This window comes from Dermacentor silvarum, chromosome 1, assembly GCF_013339745.2.
Source record: "Dermacentor silvarum isolate Dsil-2018 chromosome 1, BIME_Dsil_1.4, whole genome shotgun sequence".
Classification (NCBI taxonomy): Eukaryota; Metazoa; Arthropoda; class Arachnida; order Ixodida; family Ixodidae; genus Dermacentor; species Dermacentor silvarum.
Genome location: NC_051154.1, coordinates 226,621,258 through 226,642,701, shown reverse-complemented (window position 1 = coordinate 226,642,701; position 21,444 = coordinate 226,621,258). Strand labels below are relative to the sequence as shown.

The window sequence follows — 21,444 nt, the reverse complement described above, 5'->3', positions numbered from 1 at the left end:
TTAACGAAAAAAATTGGCAGATCCCACGCTTGTATGTGAGAATCGGTGTTAAGCGAAGCTTTCAGTCGATGCTCGCGCAAATAAATGTTATGCAGACGTAATGCTAATGGCCGAAATGCATGCAGAGAATGACGTAAATGAAGTTGTATTTCAAGCAAATGAAATTTTAATGACGGAAGGGACATGCAATATTTGAGTCGGGCCACCACCTCTCCGACGCTCAACACACGCTTTGGTCGCATTCTTGGCTGTTAGCTTGCTTGCTCCCCATAGGGAACCAGCGCTCTCCATGAGGCTTTCAGGAAATTAGGTAGTCTATATACTAAAATGTGCTGAGGCCGTCCGATAGGGGCGCGAAGGAAATGGTCCGATATCTTGAACGATGACAGACAAGCGCCTATATCAACACTTGATAACGGCCGGCGTACCAGGCCGAGCTCTGTCCGCAGAACCGCGCATTCTGCAGAGGAGTGCATGCGCTCATACGTTCTATCACACCAGTGCCCGGTCAGGTCAGACGTTAGGCACATGTGTCTCAAGATGAGCGGTAAATTTGCTGACGTGAATTAAGAGCATGTCCTACTAGAAACTGTTTCCTCCACTCGTTGTATGTTACGACGCTGTTGTTGCCACGTCAAGTTTGAGCGCAGTTTCTTATACCATGGCACTAACTAACTATGACGATGGCTTATGTTGCCAACTTCTTGTGTACGTCTTTGTTGCCGACTTCTTTACGTGCCTCTGGTGTGGGTAGTGTGTATCGACGGCAACGAGATTGCTACGCTATAATGATGACAGAATGATCACGACGGAACCACGACGGCCTGACAGCCATGGCATGACGACTACGGAGTGACCACAGCTGCATGACGAAGACGGCGTGGCGACGCCTGCATGGTTACGAAGACGTCATGACTGCATGTGAAGAAGGAATGAGGGCGAATGCGTGACGGCAATGGAATTACGACAATTCAATGACGACGACAGATTGACGACTGCGGAACGATGATAATGGAACCACCGCTGCGGAAGGACCACAGCCGCATGGCGATGACGGCATGCCGACAACTGAATGATTACGAAGGCGTCACATTGGCATGCGAAGAAGGAATTACGGCACTAGTAACGACAATGGGATGGGGACAATTGAATGACGACAATGAAATGACGACGACAGATTGACGAAGGGGAAACGATGACGATTTACCACGACGGGAATGACTAGAACATAGTGATGATGGCTGAACGATGACTATGTAACCACGAAGGCCTGAGGACCACAGCATAACCACAATGGAATGACGACAGCAACGTCACGTTGCTGGCATGCCGACAATTGCATGATTACGACGGGGTGACGACAGAATGATGAATGCGCTAGTGACGATGACGAGGTGTCCAAGACGGCATACGACAAGGAAATGACGACGATGGCATGATGATGACATAGTTAACGACGACAGAATATATGCCGTACTGGTCTGCAATATACCCGGACGATGAAGGAATGACGGCGACGACGTGGACGACAAAGGAACAGTGGCTCCAGGGGCACATGCCCAGTGGTACGTATGATGATACGCTGCTGTATACATAATCGGCAAGACAGCACCAGGCAGCACCCGGAAAGTGTAAAGAAGATACAAATTGCAAGTTTCGTTTTAAGACGCATTCTGGGGTTTTACGTGACAAAACGACGATCTGATTACGAAGAGCGTCATAATGGAAAACTCCGGAATAATATTGACCATCTGAGGTTCTTTAACGCGGGCCTAAATCCAAGTACACGAGCGTTTTTCCATTTTGCTACTAACGAAATGCAGCCGCCGCGGCTGGGATCGAACCCCCTCCCCTATCTTGAACTCAGCAGCGCAATTCCCTAGCGACTATGCTATACCGCTGTGGGTTAAAAAAAAACTTTTTTTATGTATCTAGAAGACGCCCTGTTTAAAGACAATGACATCGCAGTACTTAATCTACATACAGCCTGTTTATACGTATATACATTCCACCCATCGCGGTAGCTCACGGATATGGCGTTGCTCTCCTAAGCTCGAGGTCGCGGGTTTGACTCCGGCCGCGGCGGCCGCATTTCGATGAAGGCATAATGCAATACCGCTCGCGCACTTAGATTTAGGTGAACGTTAAGCAACCCAAGGGGCTTAAAATAAAATCGGAGACCCCCCCCCCCTTCCCTTGGGAGCGCCTCATAATCTGATCGTAGCTTTATACATAATACCCCAGAATTTAATTTATTTTTGTATACCTTTAAATTTATGCATTGTTATTCTGTGCGAAATTTGGCGAGTTCCATAGACTGATAGTGCGATGAACTCAAGCGTTTGACGGGAACCGGTCCGGTCTGGAGGAAACATTGTAGAAGTTGGATGCCGACCATAATAATTAGAAATAAAAGGACGTTCCAGGCTCCCGCACTGATAGTTCAAACTACGCATACGCTGGCTCCAATTACTAGCTCACAGAAACCACTACCACTGCAGGTATCATGTGCGTCTGTATACAAGCGTGCATAACCAATTTCTGCCGAATGCTTTTTGCCAATTTTGCCTGCTTCCAGCTCGTGGCCACGGCAATGGCTTAATTTTTTTCCTTCGAAATCCGAATTCACGCCGCTATCTTGACGTTCTGTGTCACTCAAGTGAACGCACGTGCCAAGCATACTCACTCTGACACTCGGGCTTGGCCTTGTTCCAGGTGCCGTCGCTCTGGCAGTACAGGTTGGCATCGCCAATCATCCGGTAACCTTTGTTGCACTGGTACCGCACATGCCTCGGAAACACGAACACTGCATCCAGAAGCCGGCCCCAGCGGACGTCGCCAGGGTGACCACACGACACCGCTGCAAGCATTAAAACGCGTCGGAGTGTCTGGAAATTCACTGCCTACATTGAAAATATTTGCCGGCTTATATGCATGCTAACGTTAGCCAAGCGCTGAAAAAAGAAGAACTGTTAATATATGACTACACTTCAACCTCGTTATAACGAGACGGAATATAACCAAATAATGGATATAACGAAGTAATTGTAATTCACCTTGAGATCCCCATAGAGATCCATGTATCTAAAGCCTCGCTTTAATGTAGTAAAATTATTCTGCCAATGGATATAACGAAACCAAAAGTACCGACTGTTGTACACCGAGCATATCGCTTTCCGCCGGGTTTCGCCGAGTTCCGCACTCGTTCGGTGCAGCAGTTCAATATTCCCGCGTCGAATACGCCGTCGAGAAACACTGGTCTATCTCACCGCTGTGCGTAGCCGCGCGCACGGTGGCTGCGCACAAACAGCACTTCTTATCATATGGCACCTCTTTCTTGCTGCGGCACGTACCTGGCAAAGCTAGGTCGCTAGGAACAGCCTCCGAGATCAGAGGCCACGCCTACTGCGCCGCACTACACATATCCATGATGCTAGAGTTAACTCCGACATCAGAGCCACGGCTGGCGAGCGCCCACGAGAGAGCGGCGAATCAGATAGTTTCGCTTTTAGGGATCGAACGCGTCCGTGACCGACAGTGCCAAGCTCTGCCGGCCGTACACTTCGACGTGTTCCCGACATCACGCGAAAGTGAAACTATCTCCAAAAGTCATAGAGGTTGCCCGAGAATACCGTCCCAGCTGCATAGTAGGCGTGTCGTGTTGTGTGCCACATGATGCTCGAACACGAAACGGACTTTGTTCGCATCGAAGGGTGCTAGCTGCTCCCGTCGACCACGTCGCTGTTTTGCTGATTTCACGACTACAGAGTTTTAGTTTGTCCCTGTATTCGGGTAAACGCAAGCTGATTGGGCGTCTTTACCGGATGAGCGGAGGCGCAAACGTGAACGGCCTGTACGGTGCCAGCCACCTGGTGGCGCAGAGCTCAGCCTGACAAACACATAACTAATATTGCAGTAACCAAGCGTATTATATTTCGCTGCTGGTGTAAATTTCTGGCAGCATCGTAATCGTATTGCGGCCGAAAATTGTGCGGGTGCGGGTGCGTAATCAAAGGGCCCTTGTCGTAGTTCGTGTGCTGTAAAGCCGCGAAAAAATAATACGCAGGACGTAACGCGCTCAAAGTGACAGAATGGAATGTTTCAGGAGCTGCTTAATGATGATGATATGAGTATCCTCTTTGAAACGAGGCGGTGACAGATGTCACCAAACTCGTTCTTTCGATTTTTTCTACCGCTTTAAAACTTTAAATATATTTGTATTCCATGCCACATAATTCGTTGGAGAAAGACTGCTTTATTCGAAGTCGAGGTTAACGCCATTAATGTCGAGGACCGTAAAGGGGCCCTGAACCACCACTCGCGCTTGGTGAAATAAGAGTGTCCGCAGGTAGCATACGCTGCTGTGAATATCTCAGCCATGTTTTACTGTCGTACGTACGCGGTGCGTGGAGCTCGCAAGGGGAGCACGAAGTCACCTTTCTCTCAAATGCTCTCGTTTTGACGGAAGCCGTGATCCTCACTCTTTTCTTGGTGCTTTATTTCGTAATAAAGCACACTCCAATACGCAGCTGCTATTGGTCGCTGTGGTCGGCTACACCGCGGCCGCCGCGGTGTGCCCGCCACGAGTCCACTTGCTAAGCGCACTGCAGCTCACTGAGGAAAACCGCGTTTGGATTACGTTTAGCGCGCCGTAGGCACCAAAATCGGAAATCGTAGCGTCTACGTTAACATCCAAAATGAAATTTGAACTGCGCGCCATGGTGACTTTTCGAAGGCGGAGCGTTGTGGACCCACCCCACTCCGCCGTAGCCTTCGCAGTGCGAGGCATTGAAGAAGGAACGGGAGCACAGCGGAGGCCGTGTTTGATTGCCAATAACTCCGCTTCTGCTGAACGCATTGAAGTACTTTTTGCGGCAAAGCATTTCTGAAATAATCTATTTTCACTTCAAATGTCTTTCTCCACTTCTATGAAAGTGGAGAAAGCGGTGGTTCAGGGCCCCTTTAAGAGGAAGCTGTAGCACGGGGGCTCCTAAGTAAATACATTGGAAAGGAGGAAGCATTTTTCTTGGCAACCACTGTACCAAGTTTGAAGAAGCTTGTTGCATTTATGAGAGAAAGTTAAAATCTATTAACTGTTGGTTGCGAAATTTCGATTTAGGCCGTCAATGTTTTCATAAAGATTGTGGCAAATCGTAAATAATTTTCAAAAAACGAAACTATCAAATTAACATACTTTGTAACCCAGCAATGAAAACTGATATCAGAATTCCGTAAATTGCATCTAATCGTACACCTAAAGTGGACAAAATTGATCTATTATACAAGGATCTCAAATATACCACTAATATGTGAGTAGGACTTTTGCATAAGCCTTGTAAACAATGTAATAAATTCATGTAAGATATAAATTGATATATCAAATTTGTCCGTTTCGAATTCTCTAGCGGATGCAGCTTACAAAACTGCGAAGTGTTTTGTACCAAGCAAACTTGCTTGGTGCAAAGCTGCGAACTTGTAAACTTCATGCGTCTATATTTTTTCACACTTACAAATTTATGAAAATTCCTGTTAAACAATGCAGGACTTAAATCGAAATTCCACTTCCAACAGTCACTAAAGTGTAACTTTACCTCTCAAATGCAACAAAGTTCATCAAAATCGGCCCAGGGCCGATTTCAGAAAAGCGTTTTTGCGTTTTAGATGTATTTGAAAGGCGTCATGGGAGTTAGGCCCGAGCCCCCCCCCCCCCCCCCCCGCCTCCCGCCCCCCTAAAGCTTCCTCCTAAGTTTCCTAAAATTAATATATATGAAGTGGCTGCTATACACGCCCCTTTTTAAGGGACCCCTCACAAGGCTTCATCGAAAATTTTGGTTACATAATGGAAGTTGTAGGATGCCGTGTATGATGCGTCGTACAGCAAGAATGCGTGAAATTGGTTCAATAGTACAGGAGATAAGGGATAATGGAACTTGCCATGCCTCCAGGGGGGGGGGGGGGGGGGGGGGGGTTATTGCCAACGCAACCATTCTTTCCTTCTGCCTCGTCTAGCGCCCGCAAGCGACCTTTCTTCCCTGCCTACTCCCTTACCAAAGCAAGGGTCCGCGTCCCGTTTAAGTCAGGAGCCGCGCCTCTCTCTACTTATATATACAAACGGTTTGCCTAGCGCGGAAACAAGACAGCTGTACCAACAGCTGTACCAACAGCTCGACACCTGTTCCCCCTCCGGCGGAAGCACAGGGGTCAAACTACGAAGAGTGGATTCGTCCGTCAGCGGAGGCCGGCAGATTGTTTCGAACTCTCTATATGATTTCGCTGTGGAGTCGGGCATCATCCGCATGGTGTAGAAAGCAGCACCTCTCGACGGCTAGCCCACTTATTAACTTCCGAAACCCCCTATTCCGCTGCCCTTTAGGCCAATGAGCCAGTCTTAGTTAACATCATCATCATCATCGTCAACAACAACAACAACAACTCTACGTTTCCTGCCTTTAGGCGCACTCGCGCTAGCGATTTGCGCATTCTGCGTATATAGGACGATTTACCCAAGTCACGTGCCTTAATCGGCGATGTTGCAGGCGCACACGTCTTATGTAGAGTCATTTGTGCGTGTGACCTTGACTCTCTGAATGGAAGCGGGGCTCCTTCGGGAGGAACTGCGCATGTGCTTCTGTTTGAAATGGCAGCAGTTTTCGCGCCGCGCTGTCGCGTGACACTTTGCATACGCGATTGCCACCACGTGATCTACGCGCCGCGCTTGTCTGTTTGCAATGGCCAAGCCTAAAATCTGGCTTTAAAAAACGTTAAACGTCGCGATGACAATACCTGCAGTGAATACATTAAATTTGTTTGACAATCGTAATGCCATCAAAGAGTATTTCTCAGCAAGCAAAATTTCACGCAATGCCACTAAAATAATATTTGACATTTTATTAGAATTGTTAGATCTTACTTTAAAAATACACTGGTTTTCTTTCTTTTTTTTTTTTTTGCTGCACCAATGTGCATTACTTCTCCAAGAAATCAAAATGCTTAATTGAATATTTACCGTAATTACACTAATGTATTTAAAATAATTACTTTACGGAACATATTTCAATCTACGCATTGTAGCTAGTATGCCAGGCATATCGATTTCGAACAAATTTTCAGGAAGACGCCAGTTATAGATATTATTTTTCAAAGTGTCCCAAAATGCACTGGTGTTCCAGGTACCTTTGTGTTTCAGTGCATAAAAGAGCGTTTTCGTTAAAATGTAAATGGAACAACAGTGCATTTTAACCGCACGTTTGACGGCGCAAATGTCGAAACCAGTACCATCCTCAGAATTTGTTCTGAGTACTCTTTTTAAATGTGGCGCCCCACCTCAATAGGTGCTTGGGGCGCCACATGGGAAATGACCGCCATGGGAGCGGCCCAGACACCACTTGATTTACGTGCTCACGTTGGTTTCGACGGGAATTCAGGGCGCAGGCTCCTTTCCCAAGCGTATCACCCCTGAAGGAAGCCGAACGCCAGGCCGGGGTACGCTTGTACCCTTTTGAACCAGTGGGTGCCCGGCGGCGGTGAGAATCGAACCCACAGCCTCCCGCAGCCGAGGCGGGCGTTCTACCACTAGGCCACGGCCAGATTGACATATGCACAGTAAATTAATTAAATAAACCGTTAATTAGTGTAATTATGCGAATTATTCAATAAAGAATTTTGATTCCTCGTAGAAGTAATGGCCGCCTCATGGAGTAATTTAGATCAAAGGATAGAATTGTGCTATCTGCCACAGGTAGTTTTGGTGCAACTTTATTTACGGGGTGATCATGTTTAAGTTAGCGGGAATTTTTAAAAATCGCCTGTGGTGGATAGATAGCATAATTATTGTCCTTGAGCTGAATTATTCGAGGAGGCGACATTACTACCACGAGAAATCGAAACACAGATATGACCAATTAACAAATATTCACTAATTAACTTTCTTACTAATTACGTTACGGCACATATTACAATTTACGAATTGTAGCCGGTGAGTTTGCAAGATGTATTCACTTGAAATGAATCTCCAGGATGACAGCAATTTACAGATATTCATTCCCAAAGTGTTGGGCGAAATAAATTGGCGTTCCAGTTACTTTTGTGCTTCAATGCACAAAGGAGCGTTTAAATTAAAATTGAATTATGAGGTTTTATGTGCCAAAACCACGATCTGATTATGAGGCACGCCGTAGTGGGGGACTCCGGAAATTTGGACCGCCTGGGGTTCTTTAACGTACACCTAAATCTAAGTACACGGGTGTTTTCGCATTTCGCCCCTATCGAAATGCGGCCACCGCGGTCCGGATTCGATCCCGCGACCTCGCGCTCAGCAGTCCAACACCATAGCCACTGAACAACCACGGCGGGTAAAGGAGGGTTTTGTTAAAAAAAGAAAAGTAAGGTGGACCAACAGTGCAATGTTGCAGCGAGTTTGATGGTGCATATCTCCAAACTGGTGTCCTTTTGGAAATTTATTCCAAGTGGATACGCCTTGCGAACTCACCGGCTACAATTCGTAAATTGCAATCTGTGCCGTAAGGTATTAAATTAAGAAGTTAATTAGTGAATTTCAGTTTGTTAGTTGAATATGTGGTTCGATTTCTCGTGAAAGTAGTGTCCCACTCTCTGAATAATACAGCTCGAGGACTAATATTGTGTTATGTGTAACAGGCGAGTTTTAAAAATTCCGGAAAACTTAAGAATGATCACCCCGTACAATATTTTATGAGCAGCCGAAAAAATTTGATTTCACTAATGTTTCTCCAATTGTGCTGAAAACGTAATGCCTCGGTCAAGCCTACAGCTTCCACATTTATCGCTGGATGGACACTCTGAAATTCTAACTGTTTCTGCACCATTTCTGCGCGCTACGCAGAAGTCGTCTCCATCTGAAAATTTATCTCATAAATACACACTTTCTCGACACCCTGATCTGTCCTGGAACAGTAGGGCACTGTCCTTTGAATAATCATGAATATTTTCCTTTCTGGTTTACTTTTTTTTTCGGTTCGATATTGTTCCATGGCTGACTTCCTTTCCATTAGTTCTATATAGCACAGTGTTAATTTTTTTTTTGCATCTGTTGTTTTAGATTTAGCCCCCTTTTCTCTGCCGCTGTCCACCCCATTAGCGTAATATTATTTACCGGGTAGTTTCCTGGTTCTTTTTCGCCCCTGTTAGTTAACATTTAGTTTTATGCAAGTACCTAAATATTACCCAGCCACCCATCAATTTCCGTAATTTCCGTTTATGTCCATGTTCCACATTTTGCTCTGAGCCTCCTGCTTTTCGAAAGGCGTCCATCCCATGTCTCCCTGTATTTAATTAGTCATTCTTCCATGTAGATCCTGTGCTGGTCTTCCGACAGCCCTCTTATTAATCTCCCGTCTGGCTTGCAGTTCATATTTGAGGCAAACCACCGAGTTAGCAAATGTAAGTCCGGGAACGTACCATTTGGTCCTTATATACACTTCATATTTCATATACTTCTATATACTTCTATACTTCATATTTGTTAAAACCCCATGGCACTCCGCGGCCGCGTTCCTCTTGCCTTCAGCTTTGATTGATTCATGTTTTTTTTTTCTATGTAACTATTTCTCCTAGGTATTTGTATTCAGTTGCCTCTGGTATCTCATCCTTCTGTATCGTGACCAGTTGATCAGTCGTATCATTCAACACCATTAGGCCCGATTTTTGCACATAAAGTTTAACCCAGAGCTTTGCCTCTTCTCCGCATATGTCGCTAGAAGCTAAATATCTCTGAATATCGGATAATAAAATAATGATATCAGCTTCCATTAAGCCTGGAAGACGTTGCTTCCAGTATCATACCGAAACATTAAAACCTAACTTACTTGCCTTCAACTTTTTTCCGTGTTCTTCACGTATATCATAAAGAGGAGCGATGACAATGTACAACTCGGGTGCAGACCCTCCCGGATATCTACTGCTGCGTCGTTATAGTTTGCATTTCCCACGTTAACTTAACTGTATTATTCCGGTCTGGTTCCTTTAGAAACTCAGCACTGCCTTTCTAAAGGGCTTCCTCTCCAATGATGCTCCACAATATCTCCCTGTTTACGTTGTCGTACGCATCGCTAACATCTAGAAAGGCTAGATCTAATGAACCGTTATCTTTCTTTGCTATTTCTATGCACTTTGTGACTACACACAAGTTATCACATTATCCCCGATACACCTAGTGATACTAAAACCGTTCGCGGTCCTGGATAGAACATGGACGGAACACATGGATAGAACAGAACTGTTTTATTCACGTTTTCAACTTCAAGTTAATGGGTTGCTTTGCTAACCTGTAAGCCCGCCGCGGTAGCTTAGTAGGCGTGGCGCTGCCGAGCTCGAAATCGCGGATTTGATCCCCGCCGCGACAGCCGCATTTCCTTGGGGACGAAATGCAAAAACGCTTGGGTACTTAGACTTGGGTGAATGTTAAAGAACCTCAGGTGGACAAAATTAATTCGGAGTCCCCCATTACGGCTTGCCTCAGAATCGAAGCAGTGGTTCTCGCGCGTAAAACCCGAGAACTTCACTTGCTAACCTGTATATATTGCCGATGATATTGTAACGGGTTTGTAGGATTTCATGTGAATTTTACCTGTCATTACCTTTGCAATATTTTTTTTTCATTCTACTCCACCGCCAACTTTCTGGAATTTGCTTGTCTTGTACACTTTTTTATTATAATTTAGAATTAGCCACGTCTGGTAACTGTTATCTACCTAGCATCATCTTAATTTACCGACACGCAACCTTAAAAGTGCCATGATTTATTTAAATGTCGTAAATTACGCAATAAATTAAGTTTATCGCGAATTTAAGACATTTACCCGCTTAGAGGAAATGTTATGAGGCCGGTGCGCAACACATTCGAACAACAAGAAATGATAAAGGAACCTGCATTATACCTTCTCAGCCAATTCGTACCAAATCGTAAAAAAGAAATTCACGTAGTACGCGCCATTCCCATGTTGGCTGAGCGATTGCATCGCCATAATTCTTTCTAGTAATCTTAGCATGAAACCATGACAAAAGGTGCATTAAGTTTAAGTACTATTCCAACAATTAAGCAGAGGACTTGGGCTCATCGAGATACAACCATGATCCCCACTAAATCCATACGCTGTCACCATACACAACGTTACATCCTTCTGAAATCTCCGGGGGAGTGTGTGTGTGTGTGTGTGTGGGGGGGGGGGGGGGGGGGGGCGTCATGACGCAACTTGTGGTATTTGAGGCGGAAAAAGTGCGAAAGAAGAACACATTACACGTTTTATACTCACGTCTACAGTCGTGTTCGCCGATATCCCAGTCCACTGACCCGTCGTTTCTCGTTCGACAGGTCGCATGCCAGGTTTTGATATCCCTGGGAACGTATCCCGAACCACAGCGGTACCTGGAGTACGTAGGCAGGATGATTGTAGTGTTCATAAGATGTATTCATAAATAGGTATGTAATAGGACGCTCAACCATGTAGCATGTGTTCAGTGGAAAGCATGCTTGGCTGAGTGCTTTTCCGTTTAGAAAACGTTTATTCCAACAAGAGACGATACGGGCATCGTGAGTCGCAATGATGGCACGATACCACCAGGAAGTCTACATTTACAAAGAACTGAGCGCTATATATACACGGCAAGTTTTCACAGAAATGTCCGAGTCAACACGATCTCACTAGCATATTGCTACTTAGACGTACAGAAACACGCAATTACGCGTAAACGAATTGTCACATTATATACATTATGTTGAAGGTGTGCAAAAACATGCATGAAGCTGAGTGCTCTTGCTGAAACGATACCGGGATGCGCAAGGCCATGCCACCAAAACAGCACATTTAAGCAGGACTAACCGAAGGCAGTCGTCATTCGAGTCGCGTATGTCTACCCCATATGTGGCCCAAAACATAATTTTTATTAGTTGTGTGGTCACATACTTTGTGTCGAACGGCCCAATAAGCTTGGTGAAGCTATCCAAGGCTACTATACATGCTGGGACATTCAAGCGCAGGATCGTGTTCATGTAGCTTAATTCAGCTACGTTTCAAGACAAAAGTAATGACTCTCTACAGTGGCGAATGTGTATGTTCCCAAAGGGGGTGCAACATAGAGTGCAGTAGCAGCAGTGTTAAGACAGGGCGACACCTCTCCAGAAATGTCGTTCTATCTGGTTTCCGCTTATATATTTCCCCTACCCACCAGATGCATAGTTCTCATAGTTCTCTTTATGGTGAATACTATGAGACTTTAACAGCCGTTTGCAAGCTACGTTCGTCAACAACGCATACGTCAGCAACAGGAAATACAGAGAATCAGTAGTTTTTTGCCACCGTCTTCAGACTTTACACATTAGATTTGAAACTCCAACGGTTGTTGCCCTACAAAATTCTGTCTATCCAATACAAATGTTGGAATCCATGTGGAGCGATGCATTAGTGGAGCGGGTAATTAAATACTATAAATACCTCATGAAATGACAAATGGTCATCCTTTGCATCTTCCAGTGTACTTCAAATCTTAAGGGTGCGTCCCCCCCTTTTTTAAGAAGCAGATTTAATTTCCATACATGCCAGCCAGTTGAAAAGAGGTAACGGAAGCCTACACTAGAATAATTAGGAACGGTATATACATAAGTGAGCCATCGGTGATTCCTCACAAAAAAATAATTTCACTACTTGCATCAACATTGATATAGTTATACCTTTCACAACGTCATTGCAGCTTGTCCTGTGTTCTGTGCACGTCCGGTTTTAAAGCGAAACTTTCTTTGCCTCTTCCCTCCGCTTTTCAGGTGCTGGCTGTCTTGCACGATTGCCCAATTCCAGACATACTTCAAACAAGCATCAGCATACTTCAAACGAGCATCTTCAAAGAAGTGTCATCAGCTACCGCTGCTATCTCGCCAACTAAGAGCTGTTACATCTCAACGTGGAAACGTGCATTATTTGGGTGTTGTCCCCGAGGCAGCCCCTTTCAACAGCGCCGTCTAGACGGCGACAGTGCCCGACACCGACCATGAGAAGCTGACCATCACGCAGGTGCCACTGATTGATGAGAGGTGCCAACTTCGTGCAATTAATACCGTGGGAAGGGCGACGATATCGGTTTCCCATATGGCCACGCAGTTGAGCAAATTCGAGGGCGAGGTTGCGATAGTAGAAACGGAGTTCTGTGAACAATACGACCTCTCTGATTGGCCGCACCAAGGTCATCAGATTCCCTAGTCGGGTCAACTATAGGGAAGACGACTGTTTTATAAGCGGACGCCATGGGTGCAGTGGTGTGTCCTGACGTGTTCTGTTGTGTGCTCAGACATGTAGTGAGCTGAGACGTTCAAATTGCATCCCCATAGAGTGGGCTTCCATATTTGGAGCCACTGTAAATGTGTAGAATAAACCCTTGTTCTCTCGCTCTTACTCCCGCACGTACTCATCCCTATGGCTGAAGGATCACCGGCCTAAACGCTACCCCGAGTCCCAACAGAGCAGCTTCGCGTCATCTTAAATTACAACATTGCTTTGATCTGCGTGGTGTTTATTTGTTCCTCTTTTTGTTTGAGGGGTAGGGGAGGGGGATGTAATGAAGGATCGGACGACCACAGCTAGAAGAAAATACCAATGCGACATCCGCGTGCTGTCTGCGGTATTCTACGTGGCGCTCTACCGTATCAACAGAGGGCGGTGAGCCGTTACGAATTCCCCCGTTTCAGTGACTGCTGCCATCTTTAGCACCTAAGAGACTATAATAAGCCCATTGTTCTCTTCAGTCCCCCTCGGTACATGTAAATCATCAGGTCTTTAGCCTTCTCGGCTAGACATGGGCCCATGCAGGAAGTGCTAGAAACATTGGCGAGACAACTTGACATTGTACATCAATTTCGTATACAACAAGGTTGTACAATGGTTGCATACAAAAACGAAAATTAAGACACGCAAGAACTTATACAATAGTAGCAACAAGATTTAAAAAAAGCGTGTCCATAATATATCAGCCAGTTACTTGATCCCAACTTTAGAACTTAAGTCTCATACAAGATGTTTCACATCCATCTCAATGATAAAAGCAGCGCTGTCTAAGACTCGCAGGGCTGCCTGCGAGTCTTCGACAGAACATATACAGAACATTACATACACAGTTGCATTAGTTTCCGCTAATTTAGAAGCGGAACCACTACTGGCTTATGACGCATCTGATCGAGTGGCATGCTGAGTGGGTTCCATTCCTAAAGATAACATGTTCTTTTTTTTTTCTTTTCCCTTTAAGCCTGTCTTCGATTAAAAGGGGGAAAAACATAACGTTAATGTTCCTTGCTTTCCGTAGTTCTAGTGACCATTGGCCTCTTCGGTAGCGTAATGCAGTGAAAGAGCCCCTCATTTAGCTTGATTATCTTCATGCATCAGTAGGTTAAAGCGTGATTGATTACGTGACTTCCACATTTCATTGATCTCAGCTATGAAAACCTGCCAAATGAAGAGTAATTTACATTGTCATGTGGCAAATTAGTATTATTCCTTTGCGATGTTTATTGAGTGGTAGTAGCTGTTCTTCATACCTTAATGTTTTTCATCCAACTGAAAAAACGATACGGAGTCCTTTAGCGCAGCATCACTTTCTCCACCGTATTCTGATTCGTAGAGAAGAAAAGAGCAGGCAAGGACGTTCAGGCATACTTACGTGAGCCGGGTGCCTACAGGAAACTTTTCTCGGTACTCGTTTTCTTGGTGTACTCTGTAGTGTATGTACATGCTCTCTGGCTCCGAACACACTGCACAAAAGGAATAAAGATTAACGGGTCAGATGCACAGTCGAAGCGGGAATATCTGGTTGATGGATTTTGCTTCTACGCTAGGTACACGTAGTTGCGTTCAGTGGCTCGGAAGCTTATAATAAGACCCTTACGCAAACAGGAGGCAACAAAGCAAGTGTTTGCAATAAGCTGGTGATGACTTATGGGGCTTTAACGTCCCAAAAGAACGCATAAGTTATTGAAAAAAGCCGCAGCTTCGCCCGAAAGGCGAAGCAACGGCAGTGATAGCAAAGTACTAGGCACGTACACAAAGTAAGGTTCTTAGGTTTATCAGCGGTATACCGGGTGTTCAAAATTAAGCTTTACGGAATTTTTAGAAATCGCCAGTGGCAGGTAACGTAATTCTTATCGTTGAGCTGGATTATTCTATGAGGCGCACATTAGTAGCACGAGAAATCGAAGCACGTATTCAACTAATTAAGAAAAGTCCCCAATTAACTTCTGAGTTAATTACTTCAGGACACATATTGAAATTTACTAATTGTAGCCTGTGAGCTTGCAAGACGCATCCACTTGAAATGAATTTCTAGAATGACACCAGTTTGGAGATATGTGCCATCAAACTTGCCCCTAAAAATGCACTGTTCTTCCACTTTTCGTGCGATAGCAATTATATGGACACTTCAACCGGATTTCTACCGTCGGTGTCGCCGTCGCCGTGAGGTTCCGTATAAAGTCCAAGGGCGATAAAATCGTCGCCGCACGCTGTATGCGCGAGTGAAAGCGCGCGGGGGCCGCGCGCTATCACGGAGAGCGAACGCACGGCGGAAAGCAAACGCGACATCCGTCGCGCGAAAGGCCGTGAGGTTCTGGGAGGGAGGGAGGCGGGGCGACGCTGTGCTGCGGTACCAAATGCGTATCTTGCAACTGGTGCAAGGGGAACTGGCTACTCAATCTCCAACACAAAAGCAAGAAAGCGGGAAGGCAGCGCGGGAGGGAGGGAGGGGGGCAGCTTCTACTCTGCCAACAACCGCGCTTGTACTTTGGCCGGCTGTGGCGGTCGCCCGCACCGTCTCTTAAAAGCAATCTCCACACCACTCTGACCTTTGTATGTGCTGTGCATTCGCCACTCAGTTTCCGTTGAAGCGATAGACCGCATGAACCTTCGCCCGCTGCGGCGGCTGCGCTTGGTGCCAGCGTTTTAACAGTCGTCTGCGATCATTAGTGTGATCTATTTATGTTTGCTTGTGCGCGCTGACACCACGCTTGTTAATTCAGTTAACAAGCGAATATGTCCAAGTTTATGCAGCCGATAAAACTACTATGCCTACTCCGAATAGCTCTCTACTAATTTGCTATCGAAATTGATGCATGCTTCGCCTTTTGGGCGAAACTGTGACATTTTTTTACCAAAAAGCTGTTTTATACATTGAAGCACAGAAGTAACTGGAACGCCCATGTATTTCGTCCAACACTTTGGGAAATAATATCTCTGTGCCCTGTCTTGCAAACTCACCGGCTACAATTCCTAATTCCAATATGGATCGTAAAGTAGTGAACTTTTGTTCATTGGGTGAATATGTGTTTCGATTTCTCGTGCTACTAATGTGCGCCTCATAGAATAACCCAGCTCAATGATAAGAATTAGGCAAACTGCCACAGACGATTTCTAAAAATTCCGTAAAACTTAATTTTGAACACCCTGTATATTGCAGTAAACCTAAGCTTATAATTAAAGAAATTGCCGCAGTTTTGCTTGAAAGGCGTAACATCGATCGCGATAGCAAATTATTAGACAGCTATACGAAGTAAGGATAGTACCTTTATTGGCTGTATAATCTTGTATACACTCTTTACTAGCTAAATTAAAAAGCATGGTGTCACGCGCGCGCAGGCAAATATGGACACATCTCACTCGACGACCGCGGAACCTCGCTGTCAAAGCGCTGGCGTGAGGAAGAGCGGCTGCAGCAGCGAGCGAATTGCCCTTCGTGCAGCCACTCGCTTCATGGCAAACTAGGCGGTGAGAACACAGCGCACACGAAGACACCAGCTCTCGGCGCACCTAGACTCTGTACCCACCGTAGATGGCTTTCAAGATAAGGCCCGCGCGGCCGCGCTGAGATCAGCCGCGGCACACGCAGCCGCCGCCAGAGGAGAACACCCCCCTGCTGCCTTGCGCGCGATCGAAGACGCCGCGCTTCCTTCCCGCCTTCCTCGCTTGCACGCGCGAGATCGAGCCACCATCCTTCTCGGCTCACACTAGCACGCTTTCACTCACACCGGCAGCAGATGACGCGCGGCCGCGATGTCGTGGCGCTTGGACTTTAGAGGAACATCACGGCGGCGACGGCGGAAATTCGGCTGGAGTGTCCATATCAGGACTTGTTGCTGAGCTAGTTGTTTCATCTTATTGCGCAGTGTTAAGACGCAACCAATACTTTTTTCCGTCCTTGGTTGCGTCTTAACACTACGCAATAAGTGTCCATATAATTGCTATCACAATAATAACAATCACGGTCACTCACGCACGGACAAACATGAACACATTTCACTAGCTGACCGCGAGCACTCGCTGTTACAACGCTGGCGAACGCTTTGTTGTGCCGATCGTTTCCCCGCGTCTAAACTAATTGTTACTTCACAGCGATATTTGCTCCTTGCCCACTCCCTACTCGTTTTCATGTCTGTTGTGTTCATCGTTGGAATCCCAGAATGGTTTGCCTAAATCTGATAAAGATTTAAGAAAGCAATTCGCAAAGCCCCGCGAGTATTCAAACTCCGGATCCTCAGATCGCCCTGTCCGCTCGAGGCACTTTGCGTGTATTCGCGGGCTTCTTTCACGCTAGGAAAAGCACATTTATGTAGCACGTATTGAGCAACATAAAGCTGTATCGGGAGTTTTTCATGTTCTTCTTCTTTCTGGGGTTTTACGTGCCAAAACAAGTTCTGATTATTAGGCACGGCGTAGTGGAGGGCTCCGGATTAATTCTGACCACCTGGGGCTCTTTTAACGCGCACTACAACGCAAGCACACGGGCGTTTTTGCATCTTGCCGCCAACGAAATGTGGCCGCCGTGGCCGGGATTCGATCCCGCGATCTCGTGCTCAGCAGTGCAATGCCTTAGCTGAGTTTTTCATGTTGCTCTCCAATTTTCTTCTTGACACTTTTCATCAAATTAAAATATTTGAGGAGTTGATGAATTATTTTAGACTAATTATGTAATTAGGTGGAATGGAAAAAGAATCTGAGTATCTCCAAGCGACGGCAAACAACATTACCTCGGTTCTGTCCAGCTACGTGGCATTTGCATATTATTAAAGTTCGGCTCAAGTTAAGTGAAACACCCTGTACATCGGATTTTAGGCTTGCTCAATACAAGATTTAGTGCACTTTGTGGGGTCTGAGGTGCTATTGGCAACAAAGGACACAGACAGCACACCGTAGTGCCAACGTACAAAAATGTAATTTACAACAAGACAGCTAGCCGAAAAGCATAGCAAGAATGGTTCATCGATGAGACACGTTGAGGAATCCAGACACCACGCAACGTTACCGAGCAAACTTTCGCAAATGCCCAACGCCTAAGTCGTTCAAGGGTCCCGCGAACGGAAGCGTGTCCGAGCGACCGCGTACGCCCATGCCGGGACCGCGGCTCCGAAGCCCCGGTCGCCAGACAATCCCGCGAGGTGCACCGACAAGCGCGCGGTTCGCGCGCTAACGTCACGAAGCCAAAGAGTAGAAAGCAAGTTCCTCACGCAGCCGAGTTATCCACAGCGTGACGTGGTAGAAGCATCAAAATATTTGCGCCATCTCTCGTCGCAACTGCCGTACTACAACGCAGACTCCCACCAATGGCGTGTGTGCTATGTGGAGAAGTTGAAAGAAGTCAAACGAAGTCGAACAGAGAGTGGAGTGTCCTCCCCACCACCCTAGAACATTTTAGCCGATAAGGCCGCTGATAGCGATACATAAATGATTCTTGGAAATTTAGAGCGACTTCGGAAGAATTTTGGAATTCGGAACAGCAATTTCGGCGTAATACAGCAAATAATTAGTGGAGTACAGGGAGACCCATGCAAGGGCACCTCATTGCAAACGGGCTCAGTCAGAAAACTTTCACAAGGATGGCTTGGTGGGCTAGTTGGTAAAGCATCTTAAAGGGGTAACAGCGCACACAGACGGGGACACAGTAAAGAACAGGACACACTAGCGTTGTGTCCGCGTCTGTGTGCGCTGTCACCCCTTTAAGACGTCGTTAAGTACCAGGACAGATATTGCTTAATCAGCTGAACTCAGGGTCAACGAGACGTTTCACCCGACGTGCTTGCTTAGTGGCTATGGTGTTGCGCTGCCAAGCACGAGGTCGCGGGATCGAATCCCGACCACGGCGGCCCCATTTCAATGGGGGCGAAATGCAAAAAAATGCCCGTGTACTTTGATTTAGGTGAACATTAAAGAACTCCAGGTGCTCAAAAATTATCCGGAGTCCCCCTTACAGCGTGCCACAAAATCAGATCGTGGTTATGTCACGTCAAACACCATAATTTAATTTCAATATTTTTAACAAGACCTTTTGGGGAAGAAATGTGTACTTCCGTTCTCATCCTGACTTTTAACGGAAACTAACGGCAGCTTCTTTGAAATCATGGGCCGAAGACTCGGCGCGCGGGCGCTCGGCACGAAGCAAACGCAGAGGGTTTCTCGGCGGCTATGTAGACCTTCAAGGGCAGTGGTTCCTTTTTTCTTTCAGAAGTTTACGCAATGCTTGGTAATTGAGCTACGTAAAAATTACTGCTTTTCTTATCTATGACAGTATTTGCGCACAAACTATAGGCGATGGCGACAGGTGACCAGACAGCCACGAGTGAAGTTTTATTGACAAGCAGCGTTAAATTTTATACCCAGACGAGACATGATATGCATTTGGTTGGTACCAGGAAACCGTTCCCAAAATCGACTCGTTTGATCACAGATTCTTTTTTGTGACAAGTTCAGGTTCTCTTTTGTTGCACCACTATCATTTAAAATTAAATTCTGGGGTGTTACGGGTCAAAATCACGATATGGTCATGAGGTGCGCGGTAGTGGGGAGGATTATTTTGACCACCTCGGCTTCTTTAACGTGCTCCCAATGCACGGTACATGGGCGTTTTTTGCATAACCGACCCCCATGAAAATGCGGCCGCCGCAGCCGGGATTCGAACCCACGCACTACGGCTTAGAAGCGCAACGCTAAAGCCACTACGCCACCACGGCGGGTTTCACCTATATTACACCTACTTCGAAAAGCTTGTGAACTCTTTCCACGGCATTTTGGTTATGTAATTTGATCATGGCGTTTGCGTCTTTCAGTGTAAAGTTTGCGTTTTTGTTTTTGTTGGTGTTGTTGCTAACATCGTTATGTAAAACACGCACTTTCGGTGTCAACCGCTACGTAGATGCCCTGTGCAACACGTGGCCAGGTGCCCCTCAAGTTGCAGCCTCCAGTTTTCTTTTTTTTTTTACGGGGTCATCTTCGCAACATTGTTGCAGAATAAATTCAATTCAATTAAATTCAACAGGGTGCACGTCATACCTCCTTTGTGCATACAATTTCACCCTGCTCGTCAATAAATAAATAAACATATATATATATATATATATATATATATATATATATATATATATATATATATATATATATTAGTTTGCACTTGTGGCTGTCTAGTCACTTGATGCCGTCCCCTCAACGCTAAAGCCTGTCGTCATGAAATGCTACCAACTTGCCCAAACCACTATACTCAGTTATTTTTTATCTCATTGCTTGGTTCATTTGTTAGCGGATATTTAGCTAACGTGCGAAATATTCAGCAGATCATTGAGGATTTTGAATATTGTTTTCGTGGGTCCTGACAAAGAAATGGCGGCAGTGATAACACCTTATTTTGCACGAATGGCATGCGCGTACTGTTGTGGTCTTATTGCATAGTTATCGTTGCTATTGAGGGAAGTATATGAGTGAGCATATATGATAAGTGTGCTTTATGAGTGCAAGAGAGAGAAAAAAAAAAAGGAGCGCAGGCAAGAACCGCGGCCACATTTTCGCACTTGACTGTCACGTTCGAAAGCCTCACGTTATATTAAACATAAGCAGTTGTTTGCGGCGCAATGAAAATGACATTCACTGCGGCGTGAACAAGTACCCGCTGCAAGGAAAGAGAGACGGCCACTTACTCTGTTCCTTTGGTTCATCATTTTCATCTTGTTCGAGGAAACGGGCCGATCCGATGCAAAATGCGGCTGTTACGGCGACGAACAATGTAAGTCTCATGCTTACGCGTGAGCCGTACAACTTCTAGATGGCTTTGCAAGCTAACTCGCGAGTGCGAGCTGTGCCCTGAGACAGAGTTTCGCCTTGCGTCCAGCGCGCACGACGGAGATATCAAGCAGAGAAACTCAACTCCTCTCCTGGGCGTCCAGATAAAGAATGTCCGCAGGGGTGGCAACGCTGCGTCGGCTCTCGTTTCACTTAGATCGCACGTTGGTTCCGCTTTTGGTGCTAACGACTTGAGCGTGTGGCTGCCTTGTTGCATCTGTTAAGACGAGGAACTTGGCGAACTAGCTCGCAAGCCGTGTTCGAAACGTGCAATGGCTCTTGAGTGTAGATGGCAGATTTTACATGCATATGGCGCGAAGTTATGTCCAAACATCTG

At 45.9% G+C, this 21,444-nt stretch overlaps 1 protein-coding gene across 1 annotated transcript in view; it reads right to left on the bottom strand.

The window, feature by feature from the left end:
- LOC119437491 (sushi, von Willebrand factor type A, EGF and pentraxin domain-containing protein 1) overlaps positions 1-21,195 on the bottom strand; it is a 256,678-nt gene extending 235,483 nt beyond the window's left edge. The window contains exons 1-4 of the mRNA XM_037704501.2: positions 20,966-21,195; positions 14,677-14,767; positions 11,289-11,401; positions 2,687-2,860 (exon numbers count right to left, since the gene is read on the bottom strand). Of these exons, the coding sequence (XP_037560429.1) occupies positions 2,687-2,860; positions 11,289-11,401; positions 14,677-14,767; positions 20,966-21,062 (475 nt within the window). The 5' untranslated portion in view covers positions 21,063-21,195. The remainder of the gene's footprint in view (positions 1-2,686; positions 2,861-11,288; positions 11,402-14,676; positions 14,768-20,965) is intronic.
- Positions 21,196-21,444: the final 249 nt, after the last annotated feature.